Genomic DNA, 14,785 nt, shown 5'->3' on the forward strand with positions numbered 1-14,785 from the left:
ATGGGTGTGTTAAGGCTTCTGGGAGGCAGCCAAATTCAGTACTTTTAACCATTTTCTTTTAACATTGGCCCCACAGCTGCAGACCTTTCCTGTAGCTGGAAGCAGGGCTTTTGATTCTAGCTCAATATCTTTGGTTAAAGTTCAGGAGTGGGGTGGGCTGACCCTGGGGCAAAAAGCAGCAGTGGCCACACAGGGTGATGTCTCCATAACCTTTGCTTTTCTTTCTGCAGCCCTTTTCAATCTAATTCCTGTGGGTCTTCGTGTGGTGGCAATCCAAGGGGTGAAGGCAGGTCTGTACGTTGCCATGAACGCTGAGGGATATCTCTACAGCTCAGTAAGTACTTTGCACTGTGGGGTCTTGGAGTGGTTTGGTTTTGTAGGCAGGAGGGAGGAGACTGCATTGGGATTTGAAGCTTTTTCTGAAGATGGTTGTGTATTGGCAAACCTTTAAAAGCAGGAATGGGGGGAGCTGCTGCAAGGGCATGCAGTATTCACTTTAAAGTGTCTCCATGGAGATTCATGGCAATATCTCCTGACCTGTGAAGATAGACACTCTGTGCCTTTGAGTAGTTACTTAATGTAGGTCACGTTGTAGAGGAGATTGTGTGGTTGGCTGGTTATATTCTGGTTTCACATTTGTGAAATGGCATGGACTGAATGGAATTGCTTCTGAATTGTGCCTAGATAACTGATCCTAGGTGGTGCCCCAATGGTTCATACTCTGCTTCTGACTGCAAAGTAAATCCTCAGCAATACCCTGACTTTATTCAAATGGTTCTGGACTATTCTGTTGGCAGAATTTCCTTGTATTTGTGTGGTCTTTTTAATGCGCATGAAAGTGAGGCATTTTTTACTGACTAATTCCCCTATAACTTTCTTGGATGGCATGAAAGGGCATGAGGTTATTCATAAGATTCTCATTTGAAGTAAGTAATTGATTTTCACAGTGAATAATTGATTCAGTGATTTATTAAATATGGCAGGCCTTTGCCAGAATTTTTTATGCTTCAAATAACTTTGCTCTAGTTCTGCATAGTAAAATGTGATAGTTAATAATACACTTCTCATTTCTGTAGTTATATCTTTAAAGTGTACAGCCGAGATTCTAATCTCATCGGCCTTTGTGTAAATTTACAGTGCAGTGATTCTGCTCATCTAGACATTACTTTGCTTTAAAAGCATACATGAGAATAGAGGTAGGACCACTGAAAGGACAACAGTTTGAGTTGCTTGTGTGTGCAATTTTTCTGAACTCTTACAGTCTATCTTTGTCTTGCTCACGTGGTTGGGATTTCCCCCTTTCCCTTGGGAGGTAACAAAGGTCTGTCTCCCCAGCGGCAGGGTGGAAAACAGCAAGTGGGTATGTTAGTATGCCTGGCGAGATAGGTCTCAAAACTGGCTGCTTGTCAAGAAAAGACAGAGAGATCAATCTGGATCTCTGTGGATGCCAGACACTTCCTGTTCTTTCATAGCCCAGTAAACATAAATGACTGCTTCTAAATAAATTACATTGGTTTACTAACAATGAAAACTTCCTCTTTTTGTAAAGCTATCAGAGTCCTAAAGGTAATAGCAAGTGTGGTGTGGTACTGCATTACTGTGCATGCTTCCCTCTAGGCACATAGTCGGGGGTCAGGACTGATGTTTTGCCCTGTCTGTGCAGTGCAGGGCATAAAGTGTCTGAGTCTGGTGCTGAGGCTCCTTGTAGCACTGGTGCCCCATGAAATGAGGACTGCAGAAGAGCAGTGTGTCACAGCCACATCCTATCTGGAGGGTTTTTTTGAGCAATGAGAGGTCAGCATTTTCTGAGCAAGTAATGCAAGGGGAGGGAAAGGTGTGGGGGTCAGGCAAGAGAAGAACTGGAGAAGTTGGGAATGTGATGTTTGACAGCTGAGCAATTAGAGACAAGGCAGAAGAAAATTATCTCTTGCTAGCAGTTGTGAGATGATACAAAGGGTGGGAGGGACATACCAAGAGATGGTGGGCAGCAGGACCGTGTGTCCAGAAAATCTATTTGCTAGTCATACGAAGTGCCCTAAAAAGGCACCAGATCATACATGTATTTGAATGAGGATGGTTTACTGGGGCCTACTTATTCCCAGCAAGTGTAAATGTCTTAAGCAGGAAGGTTAATCACAGAAAGCTAAAGATATACCATGGTGGCTGGTGGCTAATGAAGTGGACCTCATTACGTGCTGCGGTTTGATGGCATTCAGCTCTCTGTGAACTAATAAGAGTTAAAGTGTTAATTTCATCAATGTGATCCAAGGTTTCTGCTTGCAGTAAGTGGATGTTACTGGAACATCTCTACCCCAGGGAGATGGAACTAACTGGACACTACTTCCTTCTTGTATTGACTGCTGGCTCTGTCTTACAACAGTAAATCAATGAATTCACTGTGCTTTGGAGCAGACCCCAAGGCAAGAAACAAGAACATTTGTGGATAAAGCCTACTAGGAGCAGGCAGTATGGGCCAAGCCACACATAGCTTCAAAGACAAGGGATGAGACTAGGGTCCTGTAAAAGAACTGGGTATGGCTGAGAAGAGCTCAGCCTGTTCAAGCAGTCTCTTTTGGATGCTGCAACTTTCCTTGTGGGGCCAGGATCCCACTCCAAGGCAACATTTGGTACAGCTGTGTCAGTCTTGAAGACAGTGCTGGGGAATTGCTTTGGCAAGAATTGACAGTCTGTTCCTCTCTGGGGCGAGCAGGGCCCTCGGCCATGCCGCCTGGGCTTGATTGCTGCCCACACCAAAGGACACATTGTCCCTGTTCCTTTGCTTAGCAGAGCTGAAACTACAGCTTTGCTCTGTCTCAAGCCAATCTCCATTGGTGCTGTGCATGTACCTATTTTTTTCATTAGCTTTTTCTGAGGGATTTCTGAAAAAAATGGGTCAATAATCCTCATAGGTATTGTTCACTCATGCAGATTAATTGATAAATGAACTTTCTCTGCTGCTTGGCTGCCTGCAGTCTGTCCCAGGCCTAGACTTGCTAGCACTTTATAACACCCTCAAGCCCAGGACTGCTTTCACATAAAATGCAACTGTCCAGGGAAATGTGTGTGGTTTTTTTTCCTCCTGAGCGCAGATTGTGGCTGTAACTAAACACGTTGCCGCTGTGGGTTTGCTTTGGTTTTGTTTGGTAAAGGTTTTTTTGATGATATTTAATCTGTGTGTGTCAGCTGAGACCTTGGCTGACATCCTCTGCCCTGGATCAAACCAGAGGCTATTATCAGGCTGGTCTGAGATGGTTTGTGCCAGCTCCTTCTGAGTTTGGGCCAACAAGCTCTTGAATTAATAGGTTTCAAATAACCAGCCCTTGGAAGAAGGCCTCCTAGTGTTCATCAGCACAAAAGCAGGGCTGAGTGGGGTCCTCTGAAGCTGAAATTAGTGGTAAGGATGTTTGCAGACATGTGCAAGGCCCTGCTGTCTGCTTGGCCACATTCATAACTTTAGCAATGAGTTTCCTCATCTCTTCTCTTCAGTTAGGGATGGGCAGGAACAGTGTGGAGTTAGGTTGCTGGATTTAAGCCAACCACAGATCCCCAGCCAGCCTGAGAGGCCTAAATGCATTAGATACCAAAGCCTCTTTGCTTGCGAAGCAGCTGTTGCGACTTTTGGGCATTGTTTACTTACACCAGATGCCTGATTTATTTTTTTTTCCAGACTAGCTTATTGCTGCCTCTGTGGTCTGCTGGGGAATTACGTGCTTAGTAGGCAAGAAAATCAGGTCTTGGTCTGAGGCACCTGGCTTTGTGGACAGTAGGATGCAAAACACTGTCTTCATAGCAAGCTTGCAGAGTCATTGGTGTGTTCCCACCCGATTACTTGTAGAGCATCTGTAAATTCCCTGATGGTGCATGAAGGTTTTTATCGGCACCTGTTCTGGGGAGTGACGTGATTCTCCCAAGGATCCACTATTAGTATTTTATGTCAAAGTAAAAATACACAGAATGAATGAAGGGCAGTGGGTATTAACTTGTGCTGTCTTAGCGCTTGAGAAGCTTAGACCAAAGGCTGTTTTTTGCAGAGGAAAGGGAAACAGAATAAGGAAGGTACGTCCTGGTCCAGTGAGTTTACAGCCTAATAATAAGGGGAGAAGACACAGAACATGCTCTCCTGTCTCTGTCTGGAGTTAACATTTCCACCACCAAATTAATTCTTATTCCCATTAACCCTTCTCTGTGAAGTTTCTCTCCTCTGTGCCCAGCTTTCTCTCCATTACCCTGGCTGCAATGGCTCACAGAGGCATGAGGAAGGGAGTGCCTGTGGTGTGTTTTGCCTGAGAGGCAAACCCAGTTCTCCTGGAACAGATGCTCCTCGTGGTGCTGTACAACCTCCACAGGCCCACCCAGTCACTCAGAGTATAGTGGAAATGCAGTTCACAGTATGATGATATGTATAATTCAGTGGCATTATAGCTGGGGTTGGTTTTGCCCCAAATGCATAACGCTTCTAAAATGTACTGCTTTCAGATATTCCTTGTTGTTTAACTCGGAGTTCTAATTATTTTTGAAATGGCAAATCATGATACATAATTTATTGGAAAGACTAAGAAAACCCTAGCAGAGATACAGAATACAGAGGAAAAAAAAGAGTTGCTTATGAGAGCTCAGTATAGTTTTACAGTGTAAACCTGTGAGTTTGAAATGCTGAAATTAGAGCTTGAATCACTTCAAAGATTTCTGCTAGTAAGGGAATGATTATGCACAATAAAGAAAACTAAACAGCATTGAAAAAAACCCAAGTCACGTTAAGACTTCAGTGTGTCTTGGCATTTTCTTTTTCTCTGCTTTTTTCTCCTCTATCATTTTGCATAATAAACAAGTCTTGCATAATAAACAAGCATCTGGGGAAGTATGTATACAAACTGTATTTTTTAATCTGCTTGCAATGCTATAACTATTTTGCTACAACTCCTCTAGAGTTGCTGCACTTCTGTTTACATCATTTCAAGGTCAGGGACTGGAATCAATAATGCTGCGTTCTCTCCCCTAATAGGCTTGGTGTTAAACCTGCTCCTGCCAATGCTGTTTCTTTAATTTTCTATTTGACCTCCAGTGGTGCTAGTTGATTTGGTCAGAAGTATAGCTAGGCCAGGCAGGTATCTTGGACATCTACTTTTTCACAGCAAGAGCCCAATGTAACTTGCTTTTAATTTTCCTCCAGAGTATCTACTCTTCCTTGCTGGCTGTTTAAAGGGGCTCGCTGAATGAAGGCATTAACTGGGAGATGTAAAACTCTTTGCATCCCCTGGCTTATTCATGAATATGGAGGGAACAAAATGGATGCTCGGGGAATTGGCTGTGCTGAGGCAACCCAGCCCCTCGGAGCAGATTCCTGCCTTGCATCGAATGTTCCTAAAATACTGTTCCTGGCAGGCACCCTTGCATGCCAGTCTTTGTAGCACGGGAACTTGTAAACACTGCTATCAATAGCAAAGTGGTCCCTTCTCCCCTTGGTGAGGTGCTGTTGCTCATATTGCTATGCCTGCCTCTCAGGAGCTCTTTGATGGTCCAGCTTTCCTTTCAGCCCAGCAGAGCGAGCTCCCCTATCCTGTGTGTGACTGGTGCAAGTTGGGCAGGATTGGAGCTGGCCTACACCAGAGCTCAGGGGTTATTCAGGATTCTGTAAGAGCTAGAAATGGGTATGACTTCACTTGGCAGGACCGCCTGGACTGCTTGTCAGAGAAGGAGATCTGAGACTGTGCAATAGTGTGGCTTTCTTTTGAGGCAGATTTACCATCTGACATCCTGTTGAGGGACCTTTATTCCCTGAACTTTCTTAGCATAGCACCATGGCAGAGCTCCAGTGGGGAGGGTGCTGCTCTGTACGTTGTATCAACATCTGGAATGTTAGGTAAGACTTAGCTTTTGCCTGTTGAAGCAAGAGACTGTTCAGAGGACAAAATCAGTTAATAGCAGGACCTATTCCTGTTTTCCTTGCTAGCTGTTCCATGTCTTATATGATAGTAGTGCAAATTATAAAGAATAAGTGTGCTTCAGCAAGTGCCTTCTCTTAGCCTTGGTTGTGCAGGATTTTTAGGAATGTCCTAGGTTCCACCATGCCAGCTGCAGGAACAGGGATGGGACATTCTTCTTTGTGAGCAGTAGTCTGAGAGTGTTGGGATGCATTATGATCTTTTGCTGAAATTTCATTTTGGAAGTAAATCGGAGAGAAAATGCTCCAGTGGTTCAGACTCGTTTAATTTGACACTTCCTCAAAGAAATGTTACATAATCCCATTTTGAAAGAGATTCAGAGTGTTTTGTGTTGCTTTACTGATCCCAATAAAATCAGAACAAAATGTTTAGATTTTGGTTGAGATTTTTGATCCCACATAACTTTGTTGGAGTGTGGAAGGGGAGAGGAGAGTAAAATGCCAGTGGGGAGGGGTTGCTCTAGATCATAAGGCAGTCAAGAGTAGAAATCGCAGAGACTAACTGGTCTTGGCTGCAGTCTTCTGCATAGTGTTTCTTCTGCTGACTTCCTTGAGGCCAAATGTACATGCCTAACCTTAGAAAAGCAGGTAAGTGAAGTCTTTGAAGCAGGTGGTAATCAGCAGTAATGTTGCATAGAGCTTGCCCATTTTTCTCCTGTGCGTTGTTTGTGATCAATTGATCACTGTAGGGGAAATGACGGGGTTAAATCAGAATGGTCAAGGGCAATATAATGTTTGAGTTGAGTTTTGGAAGGCAACTCTAGAAAATGTCTAAGGATGGGACATAGTATGCAGTGAAGCCCTTAGTTTGCAAAAATGATGTGTGTGTGGAGCACTTGTCCCAGCAAACAAGAGCCAAATGCTGACTGTCACCATACCGCTCCGGAGAGGCAGTCACAGCAGAAGTCCCTTTCATTGCTTTCCCTTTGCGTCCTGCTGGCTAGCGCATGCTGGAGCAGCCAGTAACTGAGCTCCTCTTCTCTCCCTGGGCTGTTCCTCAGACTCTCCAGCCTGCTTTGCTTGGTTTTAATGCCATTTAACCAGTGTATGTTCTGTCTGTAAATAGTGCCATTGTTAGTTTTCCACAAGTGAAACCTAGACAAGACTCCAGGATGTCAAAAGTGACAATGGGGCTATTATTAACATTTTGTTTTGGAGTAGTAGGAGGCCAAATACTGTCCTTCCTGGGTCCAGGACTCTGATATGAAAAGAAACAAGAAAAATTTTGAGCAAGGACATGTTTGACAGAGGTCAGGTGTGTGTTAATGAAGTAATTCAGATCTTCTTTCTGGTAACACCAAACTCAAATATAGAACAGCTAAAACTAGTGAATGGTGTGCCTTTGCCAAACAGTGACTAATGGGTCTGGAGTTGAATGCAGGAGTTGCGACAGTCATAGGCTAAGAAACCCAAGGAAAAAACTTCACTGACAGTGTGCATGTAATTATAACTGGGAGCCAAGTGATAGAGAACTTTTAAAATGAGGAACATTGTTGAATTGTAATGTGGTTTTCCAGGGGAAAGGAAGAGAGATTCGAAGTACCTGGGCTATTTCAAGCCAGACTGGTTGCATCAGTGGGGAACGTAGTGTACTGTAGCAGAGAGGCCTGGATGTGGGCCTGCTTTGCTGTGAAAATGTACTGTCCTGACTAAGCATTTGCAAAGCAAAAATAGTTTTTCTTAGCTCTCCAAATGACAGGAACTGAGTTCAGGTCCCATAGCTCTTTGTTACCATGAGTCCCAAGATACAGCGTTGGCTTCTGGCACCTATAGTTACATGGCACAGTGCCTCACAGGAGTCTCCTGAAATTGGTGGAGTAAATGCACTCAGTGGGAGTTATGAACCTGGCCCGAAATATGCTTGTACAAGATCTGGTTCAGCAGAGCGCTGAAATTGCACCTTGATGCTTTGCTGAATCTGTGCTCCCCGGCCTGCCCTGCTGCAGGGATGCAGGCCCTGGGGATTGAGCCACTTGCAGTTGCCTCTTCTGGCATCTTTTCTGAAAGAGCCACTCCTTACGGCAAGGAAAACTCCAAATCTACTCAACTTCTCTCGCCACGAATTAATTTGTGAAACAGAGCGCGGGGTAGAAGGGATCTGTTTGTACTACTGGCAGCCCATCACTGCTGTGATGTGTTGCATGCTGACAGCGTGCTCAGCTTTGCAGAGCGTGTAGGATGGCCAGCATGCTTGTGCCAAGGAGCCTGCAATCTGTGCGCGAGTGGGGAGGAGCGGAGGGGCACCTTGCCAGCAGCATCGCCCAAAGGCATCCTGGCAGCAGAGCAGGCAGGCAGGACATGGCTTTGGACCCACTCCAGGGCTTCTTGAACCATACTTGGTCCTTGCATTATGGTATACTAGGTGCACCGAGGCCTGGCAAGGTCTGTCTTCGGTGCATGCTGGCCGAGATTGTGCCTAGTTCTGGCCTCGTGACAACGGGTTAGAGGGTGGCTGAAAAGCAGTGTGCATCTAAGGCAGAGCCTGTCCTTCCCCACCCACTGCGTCTATTGACACAGGGCCTGACTGTTTAAAAATAATGCCTGGCCCTCTTGGAAGGCTGAAAATGTGGGCCCTGAGGGGGAATGGCTGAGTATTTTGGATCTGCTGGTTGTTTTTTCCTGGGGTATTTAACTATATTGTTCAAGTTGTAAATTTTGAACAAATATCTTCTGTGAGAACTTCTTTTTTTTTTTTTTTTTTTCTTCATGTGGAACAGTAAGTACAGCAGGCCCTAGGATGAGACCTTGAGAGTTTTAAGATGCTGCCACCCAATACCAAAGGGACAGGCAGATTCTTTACAGATCCCCAGCAGAACCTGACAATGCTTTATTTTACCTCGGACCCTCTTGCAGGGCGGGTCACTTCAAGCAACATCCCAGACTCTGCTGAGCAGGTTGTTTTACAATATAGCTGTCATCTGAGCTCAAGCGCGCACACAAAGCTCCCCGGGGGCTTGCCGGGCCGCGGCGGGGACGGCTGCCTCACAGCGGAGGAGGACGCGGCCGCGCGGCGTTAGTAGTTGGGCGCCAAATGTGCTTCTGCGTCCCGCCTCGCGGCGTCGGCGCTTCTGATTGGCCCGTGCGCTCGGGACCACTTTAAAAGGGCGGTGGGTACGTGACCGCGGTGGCCGCGTGTAATGGCCGCCTGCCTCACGACATGGAGCCGCGGGGGTGGGAGCAGAGGGGTCAGGCACAGATGCAGGATTGTGAAAAAATGGGACATTTTGAGAATTCCAGTAGTAATGTCATGGCCCCTTCTGTGTCATGAATAGGAGGAAGAAATCCTTGCTTTTCTGGGGGTGCTGAGCCTGGATGGGGTGGCCTGGAGCAGAGTTTGGTCTCATGGCCTGGCCCATATTTTTCAAGCTGAGGTGAAACTTCTCTGCTGCACCAGCAATTGGTTGTAGACTTCTCATAGGACTAGAAAACCAAGTACTCATGGTTGGGGTGGTACCCATTAGTCCTTTTATAGTGTATCATCACTTTACTGCCTGCAATTAGGTTACGCACTTGGTCTTTTGTGACTAATTCACTTGCTTGCAGTTTCCAACACCTTCTGCTACTTGTCTTGTTGCTGTCATGCTTCTTCCTTTTCCTTAACCTCATACTGGTGATGTGAATAAGCTGTAAATAATATGGTCAAGTTTGTATTCATAAACAATATTCATTTTAATGCATAAATAAGCTTGTAATTGTATAGCGACAAAGGAGTTAAAATGTCTGAAAGATCATATAGACTGTTCTGACAAGGAAGTTGCAAATCTCTGCAAGGAGAGCTGTCCTCCTTATCTGCAAAGCAAGCTGCCCTACCAAGGAGATAATGGGACAGCTGGATGTCCCTGAGTAAAACTACAAGGGGTATTGTAAAAACCCTGGGAAAGATTTCTACAAGTCTGCCAACTCATCACTTTTGAAACACAGCAAAGCATATGCTTCAAAGTGATGTAGTGTGAATGAACTTTAGAATAGAATTAAAGAATAAACATTATGTTTGTTAGCCACTGTAGCAATTGTAGATATCATGTACCGCCACATGTTACTCATCTACCTGTGGTGTCTGTTCTGTTATCCTTTGTTAGACATCCGCCTATCTGCTGATCTTCTGTGTTAAAACTTTAGCGGAACACTTCAGCAGGAGAGGACAGATAAGGGTAAAAGAAATAATTAAGCAAGAAAAGCAGATGGCCAGCAAGGGCATAAATTACCTCAGACTGATAAGAACACTGCAAATGTGCAAGACCATCACATAATGAGCAAAAGGTGAAAAGTACACCATGAGGAAGACCTACAGCCTTCCTCCCATAGACCACTGCCCACATTCTAAAGACCCCGGCCCACAATTTTTGGAAGAATCTGCGCAAGCGTGAAAGACTGATAAGCTAATTAGCATACGAAGCGAGGGTAGGCGGGTTCAGGTAATGAATATGTATAGGCGTTAATAGAATATTCATTGTTTCATTATATAAATATAAGATGGTCTGCCCCTCTGGGTGGGTACGATTGGTGGAAGGATCCCCCGTACGCCCGGCGCCGACAATAAAGAATACTTAATCACTAAGAAATTCTGAAGATGTTCTTTGAAACACTGGTGTGTTTCAGACAACATACCCAGACCAAAAGATTCATCTTGGTGGGTGGATGATATGTAGATTTAGGCCTGTGGCTTCCCAAACAGCTTTTGCTTGATTAAAAAGGGGACCTTCTTCCCTGCTGATGAACTATGGATTTCATCCTTTGTTGTGTGGAGATGGCTGTGCTTCTATGGAAGAGCCTGACAAGGCCTGAAATTTTTAAATGACATTAAATTAATTGTCCTTCTCTGAGATCGATAGATACTGTGCATGTGCGCCTGCACGAGTCAAAGGTTAATTTGGTGATTTGACATTTCAGCCATGAAGAACACAGTAAAGAGTCTGAGGGACACCTGCCACCTCTAACATACCAGTGGCATCTGTGGTGCAGGGGAGCAATGCATTGGGAGGAATGGCGGCCTTTTGTGCAGCTCTTTTCTGTATGTTAGCTGAAACCCAGGAAGTTAAAAGTATTTCGATATTCACAACGTGCTCTCTAATCCCCCAAATACATACCTAGGCACCAGCCCCACACTTAAAAGCTTTCTGAAATGTGAACACCCTTTTGACATAAATAAGACGTGGCATGATGATGATAAGTCTTCCTATCTCCTCAACACTTTCCTCCTGAGAAGACCAAAAGGATTTGCTTCTCTTTATAAGAAGCTTCCTTGGTCAGCTCCTCTGAAGGCTGTGCATCAGATGCATTATTGATAACAGCGCTCGGGAGTTGTATGCACACATTACAGTGTCCCAGATGCTGTCTGGAGCACTGCAGAGGAATTGCTGCAACTGGACAAAGATTGTCTGTTTCTCTCTAAAGCCTCTGAGATAGAAATCAGCCTGAGTATCCTGCATAGCCTTTTTTTACCACTAAGTCATTGTAAGCATGAAATAGAAGACAGAACCTCAGGGATTTTGAACAATGCTGTTAGGTGAGGAAGTGCTGAGGAAGACCATGTCCAACTTTCTAGCCATGTGCAAAGTGAGATGAGGAGCAAGGTTTAGCCTAATTCTGGTATTCCCACAAGCACAGTGGCCATGCTGGGCTATTGCTTCCCCCAGCAGGGATCTCTCCAAAGCAAGCAGTGCTTGAGAAGGACAGTTCTTGACATTCCTGCTGCAGTGTTCAGAGCCTGTGTACTTGTGCCAGACATTGTGTGCCTTTTAAGATTACTTGTTTCCCACTCCTGGTACATTGAGGAGTCACCAAATCATCCTGTATTGCTCTTAAGTTAATTAATTTGCACTGCAAAGAGGTTTCCCCCTTCCTCCTGACACTGGGTAGCTACAGTCAGTGGAGCTGGGGCAGCTGATGACTTTTGACTTTTGGACAAGTGAGACTTGGCAGTGCTCACTGCCAAGGAGGGCCATCACTACCTGCAGTTGGGGAATACTATCCTGTAGCCCACTCTTTTCTGTACTGTGCCTGTTCCCGTGTCAGGTAGATGGCTGCAAAGAGGCCGTTGCTTTCCAGTAGGGCAGAGCAGACTCTGGTTGGAGGAAGGACCTTTGTTGAGGATCCAGCCAGCTCAGGAGAATAGTGCTGTGCAGGTGTGCAACCAGCCAACTCCAGTTAGGATGCATAATGTTGGTTGTTGCCTTCCTAGTTCTTAAGAGTAAAAATGCTCACAGCTGTTACGCTGGCTTGTCCAAAGCAACTTCCATCTTCTTGCACCCCTTACTGCTGCTGGAGGCATTTTGGCTGGGCAAAACCCTTCCTTTTCCTCCTTGCCTCTCCTGGCATGCTCTGGAAGCTGTAGCCAAACATCACTGGCTGTTCTGTGTTGAGTGATGCCCTGTGTCTGTCTTGGCTCCTGCCTGCCTGTGTGTATCTGCACAGAGGCTTAGCAGGATCTTGTCTGCAGGGTATGGCTATGGATGTCCTGTAGGCACCTGGTATGACAGGAAGGCATCTGAAATGCCACAGCCGCCCAATGCTTCAAGTTTTAGACCTGTCTGGGAACTGGCATGCCCTTTTTCTGGCTTGGTGTGGAAGAAACTTGGAGACATTGTGTGGGGACTTGCTTTCTTCCTCCTATTCCCAGTCCACAAGTGCAATGCAGTGCTCTGCCGTACCAAGTAGTCTGGAGGTATTAAACCCAAAGGCAGGCATGGCGTCTCCAGCTGGAGAAAGTGGAGGATTACTGCAGGAGCCACATCTATGAGCTTTTGTTTAAAGGGAAAAAATAGAAAACATCTCTAAGAGCAGACTGTAGCTTGGCCAACCTTATGGTGCTCATGGTCCTGTTGTACTGAAGGTTGTCTCAAGTTTAAACCTTGTCACCCAGTTTATGATTTACACTTAACTGCCTATAGCAGAATTTCCCTGTGGATGCTCGTGAATTCCACCACGCACCATGGTGAGCAGGAAGGGAATGGAGCAAAGGGAAGGACTGTAGAAGTACTTAAGGTGAAATCAGAAGCAGGGTAGTCTGGTGATAACTGCCGGTGGAGGAGTGAGAGTTTACATGGAACAGGAGCTTTTGATGAGAGGCCAGGTTGCAGAGGTGCTGTGTCACTGGGATCTCTGATGGGAGCACCACATAGATACTGGCAACATAATCCAGCACCCAGCCTGTGGCTCTCAGTGTCTGGTAGATGGCCATTAAAATGCAGTTTTGTCTAAAACTACATCCCATGATTGGCCTTCAGAGTGGTGCTAGTCTGAGGATGTCTGGGTCATCTGATCATTGGCAGTGGGAGGAATTAATTTAGCTGGGGTGGCAGAGGCCAGTGGTGTGGGCACCGAAAGTAATCTGTTATCACTTACCTGTGAGTTGCTCCTGGACTCTCCCACGCTTTCCAATAATTTTCCATTCACGCTGGGAAGCTTCATCACATAGCTAAGGAAACAGCATAGAGGAGTGATGTGACACACCCAAGGTCACAAGTGCAGACTGGATTAGGCCTTCTGTTCTTCCTCATCCTAATTCTTTGCCTTAATTGCAAGCTTTGTTTTATATCGCTGCGATTATTCAGGGAGCTGTTACATAAGCAGCAGCACAACTTGTTTGTGTAGTATCTTGTGTCTGAGCAAATCCGTTTGCTTTGAAAGCTGTATGCTGTGTAGTAGGCAGGGCTTGCTTCTCTCTTTCTGTCTTCCCATTTCACTTCGTTTCTGGCTCCTCAGCATTTATGACCCTAGCAATCTTCATTGAGGATAATGGGAGCAGGCAAAAGAACCACAGGAGAGTCATACTCTGCCAGCCATTTTCCCTTGCACATCTTAATACCGTATGTCAAGTGCAGTTGCTCAGAGCACTACAGATATCTCTTTTTCAGCCACCCATGAAGCTGGGGCTGTTTACAATGTTGGCTTCACAAGATGGCAGGTGGAGAATTGGAAACAGCTCCTGAGAAGCTCAGGATTGCAGCAGTGCTCTGGAAACAAGCACTTGTAATGCGCTTATGCCTGTGGGAGCTGAACAGCCAAGTCTTGCAAGAAAACTATTTGCAGTAACAAAACGAGGCACAGGTTTTCAGACAATTTAAACCTCTACTTTCAAAGGTATTGGGTACTCAGTAGATCCCCTTGCTCTTGCTGAAATGAATGTAGGGGTGGCCCCTATGGGTCCATTTAAGTCAGTGTCCAGCTCCAGTATGTGCCACTTATAGTGACAGCTAGGAGCAACCAATAACAGGGATAGCAGCCTAGCAAGCTGACCGTGAAAACATCTTCTTGAGCTGTGCAGAAATACCTGTTTTTTTCAGAGCTACGTTGGGTACCAGAAACCATCTGGGTGGATTGCTGGGCAGTCTGTCCAGCATTCATGGTCAGTAGTGCTTTACAGCCCTGGTGTGGTGCCATGCACTGTGTCTTCCTCTCTCCAGGGCATCTTGTGCCACCCAGGCGTGACCAAGGACTTAATGAGAGCTGTGGGCTAAACTCTGCTGGTGGTTTTGCTTGGAGGGTGGACTGGGTGGGACTCGCCAGAGAACATTGTTCTTGAGTTTTTTCCATGGTGTAAGTAAGCATGGCTGTAAAGCATCACATGGCAAGGATGGAAGGACCAGTACAATTTCTCTGGTATTGAGGGATATTTCCATTTCTGATGTCTCAGCCACTGGCTTACATCTAGAGCAAACCCACTGGTCAGAAAAGTGAGATGAGAGTATTTGCTTTAGCACACCTGAGAACCTGGTCTGCTCAGTCATTTGGGGAATGTCCAGTGTATGTGTGCATGCTCAATACTACTACATATATATGAAACCTATTCCTTTCTGAGGCATCAGAATATAAAATTTCAATGAATTTATTGTAAGTGTTCTA

The 14,785-nt window shown here is 45.5% G+C and overlaps 1 protein-coding gene across 4 annotated transcripts in view; it reads left to right on the plus strand.

Annotated features, from left to right (window-relative positions):
* The window catches only part of FGF12 (fibroblast growth factor 12), a 229,301-nt gene that overhangs the window by 155,735 nt on the left and 58,781 nt on the right, over positions 1-14,785 (plus strand). For all 4 annotated transcript variants that reach the window (XM_040613763.1, XM_040613765.1, XM_040613764.1 and 1 more), the window contains one exon: positions 231-334. In XM_040613763.1, the coding sequence (XP_040469697.1) occupies positions 231-334 (104 nt within the window). The remainder of the gene's footprint in view (positions 1-230; positions 335-14,785) is intronic.

The sequence above is a fragment of the Falco naumanni genome, chromosome 13, assembly GCF_017639655.2.
Source record: "Falco naumanni isolate bFalNau1 chromosome 13, bFalNau1.pat, whole genome shotgun sequence".
Lineage (NCBI taxonomy): Eukaryota > Metazoa > Chordata > Aves > Falconiformes > Falconidae > Falco > Falco naumanni.